At 42.2% G+C, this 12,969-nt stretch overlaps 1 protein-coding gene across 4 annotated transcripts in view; it reads left to right on the top strand.

Moving 5' to 3' along the window:
* Positions 1 to 12,969, top strand: part of LOC105919087 (MLX interacting protein) — a 30,537-nt gene that overhangs the window by 10,703 nt on the left and 6,865 nt on the right. For 3 of the 4 annotated variants that reach the window (XM_021311592.2, XM_021311591.2, XM_021311590.2), the window contains exons 9-16: positions 2,285 to 2,810; positions 3,150 to 3,238; positions 3,385 to 3,487; positions 4,661 to 4,776; positions 4,905 to 5,006; positions 5,104 to 5,231; positions 8,576 to 8,699; positions 11,492 to 11,621. In XM_021311592.2, the coding sequence (XP_021167267.2) occupies positions 2,285 to 2,810; positions 3,150 to 3,238; positions 3,385 to 3,487; positions 4,661 to 4,776; positions 4,905 to 5,006; positions 5,104 to 5,231; positions 8,576 to 8,699; positions 11,492 to 11,621 (1,318 nt within the window). The remainder of the gene's footprint in view (positions 1 to 2,284; positions 2,811 to 3,149; positions 3,239 to 3,384; positions 3,488 to 4,660; positions 4,777 to 4,904; positions 5,007 to 5,103; positions 5,232 to 8,575; positions 8,700 to 11,491; positions 11,622 to 12,969) is intronic. The other variant, XM_012854321.3, reaches the window with a different exon arrangement.

Below are 12,969 nucleotides of genomic sequence, written 5' to 3'. Positions count from 1 at the left end.
ATTGCATTTCAAGAAAGATTTGGCCAACCAACACTTTATTATTTATAATTATTACAGACAAGTTAAAATCTTGCAGTTAAATGTTGGGTACAACACAAAAAACATCTATCCAGTGACTTTAAGTCAAATGCAGACTTTGGTGCCCCTAAAGTCTGATTGGAATGTATTTATTAAAATTGGCTAAATACAGATAGTCTAATTTGTTTATTTAAAATGATCAGATTTTGTAGAGAGGGTAAAAAAATTTTTTTTGCAATTGTTTGGTTGTTATTTTTTTATTAATTTTTTGGCCCTTGAGTGCTTTTCACTTGATCATTTCGGCCCACGACCAAAAATAACATTGCTTCCCTCATATGTTATACAATCCTATACTGCCTTGTAAAAGTGTTAATACACCTAAAATTACCTGGTTTTGTTAGATTACAACCACGAGTGTCAGTTTGATTTCATTTATTTATTTATAAAGCGCTTTAAAACTTTCAAATAAGGAGACCAAAGCAATGACAATAGTATAAAATCACAGAAAACAAAATAATTCCGTTAAAAAAAAAAGGTGCAAGGGACTATTAAAAGTTTTTATGAACAAATGTCTTTATTTTGCTTTTATAAGACCCGGTGAGGTGATGACACCAAAGTCCTGCAGTTACAGCAGCTACCAGCTTTACACACCAATAAACTGGAATATTTTCTCATTCTTATTTACGAAATAGGTCAACTCTAGTCCGAATGGACGGGCGAGTGTCTGTCTGTAAGCAGCAGTGTTCAAATCTTCTCAGTCGCATTTAGGTCTAGACTTTGACTAGGCCATTCGCTTTGATCTAAACCCGCCCATTGAAGCTTTGGCCTGTCTCAGTTTTTTTTTTTTGTTTTTTGTTTTTTGTTCCACTGCCCTGTACTATCAGCTCTAACTCTACCGGCTCCCTGCTGAACCACAGCGTCCCGACATCGTAATGCTGCCACCGCCATGTTCCACTGTGGGGACGATGTGTTACTGTGAACGTTTCCTCAGTGTGTTGCAAGTTAGCAAGGAAGTTTAGTTTCTTTCTCATCTCACCAGAGCAGCTCTGGTTCCCACATGGTGGATTTCTTCTTGTTACTTTTCATAAAGGCCGGACCTGTGAAGTGCATAAGCAATAGTTGTCTTAATAGATTCTCCTCCTGAGCTGTGGACCTCTGCAGCTCCTCCAGAGTTGCCATGGGCCTCTTGGCTGCCTGTCCTGTCAGCTTCAGCGGACACCCATACGGTGCTCTGTGGGACACTGCTGATCCTAAAATTTATTCTAAATGTGTATTGTATGCTCATAGCCGGGTTTCTGGTAGTAAACCTGCTTTAAATCCCTTTAGGTAGCTCAACATTTCTGTGAGACAAGCCATTGTATTTGCTTCGGTTTAATTTCTAACCTTACACTGCAAAAAGGGAACTAAAAGTAAGTAAAATTGTCTTGAAATGAGGGTATTTATCCTTGATTTGAGCAGCTAAATAACCTTATTTGCCAATGGAATTAGTATTTTTACCTCAAAAATAAGATGATTAGATATCCTGCACTCGAAATAAGATGATGGAGATGAATTGTTCCTATTTTAAGTGCAAAAAGCTGATTTCATTGGCAAGTTACCTTATCTACCCGCTCAAATCAAAGAAAAATACACCAAATTCAAGAACATTTTACTCACTTTTAGTTCCCTTTTTGTAGTGATATTGATTGTTCCAACAGATGTTTTTTGATATGTTTGTATATTTTATGTATTTTAGGAGAGACATGGAGAAAAAACTGGACGTCAGTCATATGCACCTGGTTGTTACTGATGGACTGGAGGGTCATTCATGAAATAAAGCCAAAACAAAAGCTTAACTGGAACATAAGCAGCAGATGACAGAAAGTTTCCAGCTATCATTAATTCTACACTGCAAAAATGGAACTAAAAATAAGTAAAATGTTCTTAAAATTTGTGTATTTTTCCTTTTGATTTGAGCAAGTAAATAAGATGATCTGCCAATAGAATAAGATTTTTGCACTTAAAATAGGAACAATTCATCTCCATCATCTTATTTCAAGTGCAGTATATCTAATTATCTTATTTTAGGGGTCAAAATACTCATTCCATTGGCAGATAATCTTATTTACCTGCTCAAATCATGTACAAAAACATTAATTTTAAGAACATTTTACTTATTTTTAGATCCGTTTTTGCAGTGTAAAGGACTTTAGTCGACTCTTTAGGACGTTGTGTTTTATAAGAAGGATCTAAATCGGCTTGTTTTCCGTTTGTTATCCTTTGCCAGGCGCCGTTAATGTCATCTTTGCAGCTTTCGACCCACCAGATATCCGCTGGCGACCCGCTGCCCATCCAAAGCCAGACCAGTCAAACGGGTGGAGGTGGCGGGGGGGCCTACGTACAGAACTACATGCCCCTGTTTGCCGGGCAGGTGGTGCCCAGCAATCAGCCAGCGGCGTCCTCTGTCCCCCAGCCGTTGGTTCCCTGCCTGTCGGGTCAGAACTTGTCCTCCGCGGCACCCATGATTCCTTCACCGTTGAACAGCGGCTCGTTGCTGGACGAAACCGTAGCCTCCTCCGTGACGACGCACACAGCCCCCTCCACCGTCACGCCCAGCAACACGGCCAGCACCGTCAGCCACGTCTCAGCCCCCCCGTCCCAGCACCTCGCTCCCATGTCCGCCCCGCCCGTCCAGCATCCGCAGGCCTTCGCCAAGCCGCGCCCTTTCCAGTCCAGCAGCTCCAGCAAAGTCCGTCCCGTGCCGAGGATCGCTCCTGCCAGCATCCTGCCGCCTTCCCAGTTCATCCTCCCAGGTCTGTGGTTTCCCATCTGCTTCATCCGCCGTGATTCTGGGATTGCTTATCGCATTAGAGGACAACGCCTCAGCCTTTTTTCCATTTAATTTGATTTTTATTGTGATAAGTGTCATGCACAGCGAACATGTACCGTGTAATTGGATTTATAACTAAATACTAATTTATCCACAGTCAGTCAGAGGCAAAACATTTACAGTTTTTATGTATTTATTATTACAACTGTTCAAACTGGTCAAAAAAAGCTAATCTTTATGAATGGAATCCTATAATCATGTTTGTAAAAACTCATTCATCATTTTTGTTCTGCTTAATATTAACACACACAAATCTTCTCAGTCCCTTTTCCAGGTCATGCTAACGCTGTGATTGTTGCGTCTCCACCGCCCTCCACCGGCGTGGTTATTACGCCTTCCCATCTCGGAGTGGTAAGGTTTTATTTTTACAACATTTTTATTCGACAACATTTTCATTTTTCTATTTGTGGGGGAAAAAAATAACTTTACCAAACATCCCTGTTAGTTTTGTACCTGATTCTTGTATCTCATTTAGGCTGTTTGTCTTTGTATGTCAGAGCCCTGGATATCAGGTTATGCCTCATCCACAGTCGCCCCAGCCTGTCGTCCCTGAAGACGAGTCTTGCTTCAGGAAAAGCCAGAAAGATCCTTCAAGTGTTGGTGAGTGCTCTCTACAGATAGAAACCTTTTAGACTTATTGCAAAGTGTTCAAACCCTTGCTTTCATTCGCAAATTTTAATATTTTAGTTTAATTTAATGCTATTGACCGCCACAATGTAATAATAATAATAATAATAATAATAATAATAATAATAATAATAATAATAATAATAATAATAATAATAATAATAATAATAATAATAATAATAATAATAATAATAATAATAATAATAATAAAAATCTGTTTAAAACGTCTTCCCCTCCAAAACACCAGGTTAGAGCCTTTGATAACTCAATTATCTGAAAAAGACTAAGCGGGTTAGAAAATAGATGGATGGATGGAGTTTGGCACAAACACAAGTCTACCAGGACATTAATGTCTACTTTGACTTAACCCACTTGGAAATGAGCGCATTAAGCAGAGAAGCATCCAGAGGTCCGTAGTTGGTGAACTCTGGAGGAGCTGCAGAGATTCACGGTTCAGTTTGCAAAACATGTTGACGGGGCTAGTTTTGCTCATTGATTCCCACAAATTTGGCTTCACCGAATTGTGATGAAAGTCAGGCTAGCAGATTAGCGTAAACCATGTAGCAGGAGGCACAGCAAACGGGTGGAAAAAGGTGCTCTGGTCAGAAGAGACCACACAGTAACTTTTTGGCCTACAAGAAAAAAAAACAATGTGTTAGAAAACCAACAGAGATGATTCACAAATCATCTCCTTTGTGAAGCATAGTGTTGGATGGATCATGCTGTGGTCGGGCTTTTCTACAGCAGGGAACAGGGAAGCTGGTCAGATGAGATGGAGGCAATTCTGGTAGAACAGAGAGACTGGGGACCATTCTCCAGCTCTCCATGCAGTGTACTTTGAAATGTTTGCCCATTCTTAGCAGATTCTTGATGTGCAAAGCTCCTTGTCGCTGTTAATATAATAGAGAGTGGTTCCGCCGACTCTGGGGGGCACTATATGTGCAAGAAGAATTTGTAAATTACGTAGACATCCTTTTCCTTCACTTCACAACTGGGCACTACTTTGTGTTGGACTATCGCCAAAAACCCCAGTAAACGCATCACAGTTTGAGGTTGTGACATGATAAAACAGGAAAGGATTCATGGAATATTAAAGCTTTTTAGCAAATTGCTTCATTCTAAATAACAAATGCTTTTTCTCTGTAGGTCCTAGTCAGCCAGGATCCAGTCAGGGGTCTCCTTGTGGTTTTGATCAGGTTCCCAGTCCTCAGTCCATAATCAGCAGCACCAGCAAGCGTCTGGTGAAGAATGAGCACAATCAGGTCGGTTTTATGGATTTTATCCCAGCTTAGAGCCACTTATGGAAGAGAAGTGAACGTTTTTATCAGTTTCCTTTTGTCTCCATAATGCACGCTGTGATCAGTAATCACTAAAACCTCACCTTGTGTAGCAGAGATGCCACGTATCCGCTGAACAAAAGAGACGATCAAACATCAACATTGGCTTCAAGACACTCGGCAACCTCGTTCCCACTCTGAAGTCGCAATCCAACGTAAGTTTAGTACGCTTCAACCCCCCCCCCGTAGCCGATCGTTTGCACGCCGCTAACATTGATCTGTCGTCGTTTTTCCTTTGCTGCTTGCCTCCAGATTACAAATGCGGTCACCCTGCAGAAGACGGTGGAGCACATCAAGAAGCTGCAGCAGGAGAGGCAGCAGCTTCAGGACGAGGTCAAGAGGCTGCGAGAGGAAATAGAGGAGCTCAACACGTCCATCAGGTGCGTCCGGTTAGGATGCTGATTCAGATTCAAGTCAAAGAACAATAATTAACAACGAGCTGAGGATTTGTTTGGTTGTTTTAAGTTGATGGGAGAATTTGTTTGTTATAAAATATGTCGTTTTAATTGCAAACCTTTCTCAGGGAGCACGAGTAATTATGCAAATGATATGTAATAAACGGCTGCTGCCTTCTAAACTTCATAAGTTTACATACCCCAGCAGAATTTATATTTACTTTGCAGTTTTCCAGCAAATATTAACGTTTCACTCATTGTTTGTGGTCGGACGAAGCAGTTTATCGTCGGACAATTGCGTTCTTTCTTTCTGAATCACGATGGCAGCCGAACCCTCCCAAATGACTCCGATGAAAAAGTTTTCATACCCTGGAAGCTGTGGCCTGATAGCATCCTAACATCAATGAGTGACACATTAATATTTGCTGAGGTTAAACGGCTCCTAAAGTTAACCAAACCTCGCCTGTTATCTAGTTGGTGCGAGCGCACCAAGTCAGGGAGATCTGGGCTTCTGACTGCATGTTTCATCCAAAGCTGCTGCATTCAGAGTCGTGGGCGAAAAGCGAAATGGTTATTAAAGGATCTGTGGGAGATGGCAGTGGAGCTTCATAAGGTATTTATTAAATATATTGAAGGAAATGGTAATCGCAAGCAGCAGTGTTCAAAAAATGATTAGGAAGTGGAAAATTTAGGAGTTCTGTATAAACAAAATTATAATTGGGTAGACAATAAAACATTTCAGCTGCAAACTGCCAGAAAAGTTGTTTTGGTGCGTTCCTTTTGCCTCGGAGGTCGGGACAAACGAGTTGCAGATCACGTCATCGCCGCATTTTTGCGTTCTAGTTTCCCTCTTGTCGGACAGTAGGAAAAAAAGATGGACGCTCGCACTGCTGTTAAAACAATAACGATAAAGATAACAATGTTTTCGGCGGTATTTTGTGCAAATAAACAGAGCTGAAACATCCTGTTTGATGAACACTGAAGGGAGCACCTTTACAGCTGACTAAATGTTACATAAATAATAGAGAGCTGCTGCAAACAGTCAAAGTGTGAGGTTTTACTCAATGTTGCTGCGAGTAGCACCTATCATGAATACAGAAGTCGGGTATCATCCTGTTGCGCCAAGTTTTCGACTCTTAATACCGACTTTAGGGGCCATTCCAGTTAACTTTTCCGACCCGGAGGTCAAGAATCCCGACTACCAAGAGCAAACGGACGAACCATTAAACCCCCAAAAACTGCAGCCGATATTCGGGACTCTCTGAAAGAAGCGGCGGGGCGTCTTTTTAAAGGAGGAAGAAAAACGGGCTGCATGCTCAGGCGAGGAGATTCTCTTTAGCGGCACATAGACGAGCGTCAAAACTCCTGAAAGAAACTTATTTGGAGTCCAGAGTCAACTTTAATCGTGCGTGGAAGCTGTTCTTAGTTCACAGGCGTCAAAATTTACCCTCTCCTAACGCAGTTAAGCAATATCAGGGTGCTTGTGCAAGTCTTGAAAGTCTTAAGTATGGAATTTTGAAACACTGTTTTCCAGACCTTGAAAAGTCTTGAATTTTGTGTGAAAGTCTTAATAAAGTATGGGGAAAAAATGTATGGTAGAATTTTACAGTATGCTCAAGGGCATTGTGAAATGAGAAATAGGAAAGTAGGCTATAAAACTATAATTTTACTAACTGGTCACGTACTGTATTAGCCTAATGGAATCAAACACTTGTTTGATGTGAAATTCATGTACTTGTGATTTTCATGTTTTGAAACGTTTTCATCAGTAAAAGCATAATTTACTGTGAATAATGCATTTGTTCATTGAATACTAGCCTATAAAAATTAACATTTCTAATAAACAGTTTGTACAGTCTCAACCAATGAAGTAGGCAGTAGGCACACAAGTATACAAGTACATAAAGTTAAGGTCTTGGGGGAAAAAAAATCTGTTTTGAAAAAGTCTGGAATTTTAATTTGAAAAAAGAGCAAGCACCCTGTATATGGATTCAAATAACAAAAACGTCTTTATAAATCTTGAACAATGACAAAGTTTACAACAGAAAGGACAACAGCGTTCCATTGCTTTAATCGCTAAGACAAACAGAGGAGTACTGCGTGATGACAGGCATCTTTTTATTGAAGTGATGTTTCATGTTGAGAGACTTTTTATAGTGTTTTAGATCCCGAAGTGGTGTTTGGTGTAAAGAAGATTTTATATCTAAAGCGTTACGTGCAGAAACAGCAGAAAGTATGGACGTGTGTATACGTAATGCGCTGAAGCTACTTTAGCTTTTCACTCAAAGCCAGTCAGACATAACCTGACTCCGCCAGATGGATTTGCTCCGCATATCCATCTGGAAACCTTCCGTTGAAGTAATTTTGGGAAGGGGCGAAAATACTGGTTAGCTGATTGGCCTATGTTGGTGATAGACGGGCCAAATAAACCAATCAGATCAACGAAGCATATGACGTACTAACAGAGCGACGACGAAAACACAATCACAACCACAAGCTCTTGCCGAAACCAGTCGGTAGAAGAGCAAAAACATCTTTTCCTCTGAGAAAAGCCTCCAGAGCAGTGTTTTGCTCTTCTTTCAGTGAAGAAATACTCTGTAATTCCGATAAAACTTGCTCGATAGCCACGCTAACGCTAGTTTCATCGGCTGAAGCCGCCATGTTGTTTAGACTGAACTGTCGCGCTTCCCGTTGCGTCACACCTCAACCCGCCTCAAAGCCAACGCTGATTGGACGTTCGTTTGGTGAACGGCTCCAAATTTTCTTTAACGGAAAGTAGCCAGACTGATCTGCGAGTGAAACCTTGAAAGCTCGCGAGATCAGGATGGTCTCACGAGGCTAGGTCAGACACACAATCCAGCAACTCCAAAACGCTCTCGCGACGCGACCAATCACCGAGCTGCCTGCCTCAGTAACAAGGCGATGGTATTTGTTTCACTAATGCCTGACGCTAAGGTAGCTCTTTCATTATAAGACAGCTCTAACTTTATCTTGAACGTTTAGCAAATTAGCACTGGGCGGTGCTCCTGCTGAGGCGCTAACATGTTAGCGACCTCCGGCTGCTGCAGGCACGTTCAGCACGTAGGTCAGCCTTCTCCCTCCAAGCCGTTGCTGTCCCTCCTCTTACGGTACGATACCGAGGAGTTGACCTCCACTTGCTCTCTGACGAGACAATTTAAAAAATGCTAATACCGCAGGAATGGTATGACTATGTATAGCTGTTTTGAAACCGGGACTTTTTCCGTGACACCTTTTAAGCAGGCCCATCCCTCCTTGACTCCTAACCCACCTGTTGCCTAACAAACGAACTCCCTGCGTCTCTCCGACAGCTTGTGTCAGGAGCAGCTGCCTGCGACGGGCGTGCCGATGAAGAAAAACCGCTCGGCCCTCATGCAGGACAAGTTCAACGAATACGTGAAGAGGCGCACTCTCCAGAACTGGAAGTTCTGGATCGTATCCTTCAATGAGACTACATGCTTTTTATGGTGTTTTATTAAAAAGTCAAAGTTGAATTTGTACTTCCCATCACTTTTTAGGAGCTACACACACAGGAAAACATTCACCTCTGCAAGATGTTCCTGCTGGTTTTTTTTATTACAAACGGAAAGTTAAAACGCTTACATGAAAATATTTGAGTAAAGAATGTCCTAAATATGGTGTGGGAGCCGGCGCCTCCTTTTACAGCAGCATGAGACACGATGTTCTTATTGAGTCATTTCGTAAGGGTGACTCAATTTGTCCTTCATGGGTAAAATCTGCAGCCACAGTAGATCTTCATGGTAAAACATCTGAAGCACAGATTGGGGGGACAGATAATGAGTTGGGCCGTCTGCAGCGTTCCCTCTTGCATCACTCTCCGCTGCATAGGAAATTTACATCGTTTTTTTATTTTTTATGGGGGGGTTCTGAAGGACCCGAGTTAGAATCGACACAACGTCAAACCCGACCCTAAGCAGCACGGATCCCCTGCTTGGATGAGAGCAGAGAACATGAAACGGCGCCCTCCTTGTTTCACGCCTTGCGGGCATTGATTGACCCATTTGGTCTTCAGGAACTCTGCTTACTTTTGTCTGACGACGGTGTGAAAACGGCTTGGTGCGGTTTGTACTTCTTGTGTGGTTCCCAGAAGTTTAGATTTAACACAACGGTTCATAAAAGGTGGTTTTATAACAAACACTACGTCAACAGACCCAGAGTTGTGGTTTTCTGTCTGTATTAACATATTTCTCAGGTTGAGCCAGCTCTGCGCTCGCTGCTGGAAATTTCCGTAGGGTCACAGAGTGCCTGAGTCCACCGAACCGTTCAGCGGCATCTTAAAATTCACTTTGGGGTGTACATGCACCGATTAATTGGGCAGAGACCGAAAAACAGGCAATTTTCTCAGATTGTTTGTGACGGGTGATCTGCAAATCAAATACTGGAAGATAAAAAAATAATAATTTCCCACTCTTTTTCATCATTAAATTCATCCAAACAAAGACGCTCAACCATGTTTGGACTATAAAGCATCAACCAGCAGCATGAACTTTGATGCAGGTTTTGTTTTGAGACACCAAATAGATGGAGGACTCACTTAGATGTTTTTATAGAGGGGGTGGTTGCACACCTCCACTCGTCTTTCTCTTATCTGCTGGTTGATGGTGAACTAAACGCATCATACCAGAGCCGTCCTGGAAATGGTTTTACTTGATTGCTCCTTCCATTAAGGCTTTAGTTGTTGTTTTATTATTAAAACTACAAAGTCTAGAGGGTGCGGTTATGAAGGGGTCCACGCTGCCCACCGCAGAAAAGCCGGTCTCCTTAAAATTAGCTCCAACTTTGCCACGGTCTTCCTCTTCCGACAGGCCCAGATTATCTTAAGAGATACTCCTGTCATGTGTTAAGAGCGATCGGGTCCGCTCCAAACTCAAATCAGGGATATTCAACATGTTGGATTGTCTTTCCCCCGAAGACAAACGAGCAGGCAGCCTGTTGAATGTGCCGTGTAGCCAATCAGAAAGTGAGGCGAGGGAAACGTGGAGAGAGGAAAAATAAACACAACTCACCTTCATATCCCAGTGCAGCAAACATAGACCCCCTGTTCACGCTGTCTCCACTCATTTAACCAATGTTTTTTTTTTTTCTCTGTTAAAATCAGGCCATTATTCTCCCCCATCGTCCATGTTTATTTACTCTGAACTCACGTTTGATCTTGAGAGATTTCGCGAGATTTTCCGTCTGACATCTGAACGATCCTGAGTGAAATCTGTTTGTGTGCGATGTGTTGTGCTCCCGTCTGACCGCACACCGCACACTATACGAGCAAACATGTTTTATCTACGATTTCCCCCTCACCACCTGCGCTCTGCGGGTAGGAGAGCGGCGTCTTAGCTCCTGGGAGGGTGCTGTAGCTTGACGAATGCAATGCTTGGAGTCTAAAGCAGCATATTGACCAGGAAATATTTGATCCCTCAAACTACGTTAACGTCTTAAATTTCTCATCTACAAGGTCTTCCACCGCGCAGCATTACGCACGTGTGGATTTGGCCATTTACAGCAGTTAGAGTAATTGGCTCAAACCTTGTCTCATTAATCTGTTAATCTGTGGAACATGTCACCCTGCTGGTCATCGGGAGATGTGATGGTAGAAAACTTAAGATTTAAGATGGCTTATGGACTTATATTTATTTGAAGGGTCCTTTTTTGTATAGTTTTCACCAGCGGCAGCATTAATAACTCAGCGGTTTTTGATGCTTATGATGAAGTCGATCTATGATTAGAGTCTGATATGGAGTGAAATTGAAATTTGAAGGGAATCATGATGCAGTTTGGCTGCGATTCACCACTTTACCATCTGGGTCGCCAATTTCCTCATCTCCATTTTTAATTTTTTTTAATGGATCCCAACTGGAAAGTGGCGTACACACATCTCAGGCTCCATTTTGTGCGTACACAAGCTTTATAAATGAGACCCTAGATCCGTAATGTGAACGTCAACAAGTGAACATGGCTAAAAAGCTATAAGGGCCCACACTACAAGTCCCCGCCCCCTCTGCAATGTGACTCTGGGTCCGTCCTGATATCATGCACCTCTAGTGAATATTTTGTCTAATTCCTACACATAAAAGTTTTTTTTTTTTTTTTAAATGCAAACACACGCCCTTAGAAAAGACTGGAAATCTACAGTAAAATATGAGAGTTGTGGATATTGTGTGTGTCTGATGTTGAATGATCGTGACTTGGCCCTTGACGGTTCTGCGCTTCAGTTCAGCGTCCTCATCAAACCGCTCTTTGAGTCGTTCAACGGGATGGTGTCCACGACAAGCCGGGATGAGCTGTGTCACACCACGCTGCAGTGGCTCAACAATCACTGCTCCCTTCCTGTCCTCAGACCCAGTAAGTAGAAGCTCACTTGTTTAAACTCACATATTCCTCTGTAGGTCACATTTCAAGGGTTATGGATAAGCTGCAGCGATCAAGACTTTTTCAGCGTTTTCTTTCTTTTCTTTCTGGAAATAAAGCTGTTCTTAAAGTTACTTTTACCTCTGTTCCCCTTTTTGTTGCATTGTTACCTCAAATTTCAATTCATTTTTTTGCAGTTTTTATGTGCTCGACAAACACAAAGTAGCACATCGTTGTTGAGAAGACGGACATGTTTTTTTGTTGTTGCTTTTTGCAAATATCCGGTGCCTTGCAAAGGTATTCACCATTCTTATCCTTTTGCCTTTTTTTTTTTTATAACATTTCAAATGTTTTTATTCTTATTTTATGAGATGGATCTGCACAAAATAGTCTTAGTTGGTGAAGTGAAATGAGAATAAACATAAAAAATAGAAAAAAATAAAAGGATGACACAGAGTGTAACACAAAAAACTGAAGCACTGAATATTCAATTTTAGTAGAAAAGTAAATATTTAAGGAAACCCAACTAATTACTGGAGAGAAAATGAGAGCAAACACAGCTCGGGGCCTTCAACAAACAAAACACGGCTTCTAATTATAAAATAAGTCGGTTCTGTCAATAATGGAAACAAAAGGATACAAAGGCTGAGCTCCGTACCAAGCCGCTAAACTGGACATGGCAGAGAACCCCGACCAGCTTCCACTGTGAGCAAAGCACATTTGTCTTTTAGATGTATACACAAACTCGCACGGAAAACACAAACAGCACGGCTGTACACCACTACAACATTTCCTCACAAGATCACTACAGATTAAAGTCCAGGCAAAATGGGCCTGACAGCTAGGAGTGACCGGAGCTGATGTGCTGCGACTCATCTCAGCCGTGGCCGTAAGGCCGACCCGAAACAGAGGAGAAAGATGTCTGTGACTGTTCTGTCAGTATAAACACAGCTTTTTCTGAAAAGCAGAGGCTGCAGCACCACTAATCAAGAGGCGTCACCCCATGAAGACCAAGACGCTCTCTGAACAAGTTAGGGACAAAATTGTTGAGAAGTACAAGTCAGGGTGAGGGTGATCTTTGATGTTCCCCCACAAAACACCATCACATCCTTCTTCTTTGAATGGAGAGCACATGGTACCTCAACAAACGTGCCAAAAGAGGGCCGCCCAGCAGAACTCGGACCGGGCCAGGAGGGCGTTAGTCAGAGAGGCAGCACAGAGACCAAAGGTAACCCTGAAGCTGCACAGCAGGGATTAGAGGATCTGTCCACAGGAACACAATAAAACGTTTACTCCCTAGAGCCGGGCTCTGTGGAAGTGTAGCCAGAAATTAGCCATTATG

The sequence above is a fragment of the Fundulus heteroclitus genome, chromosome 12 (genome assembly GCF_011125445.2).
Source record: "Fundulus heteroclitus isolate FHET01 chromosome 12, MU-UCD_Fhet_4.1, whole genome shotgun sequence".
Lineage (NCBI taxonomy): Eukaryota > Metazoa > Chordata > Actinopteri > Cyprinodontiformes > Fundulidae > Fundulus > Fundulus heteroclitus.
This window is presented reverse-complemented; position numbering and strand designations above follow the sequence as displayed.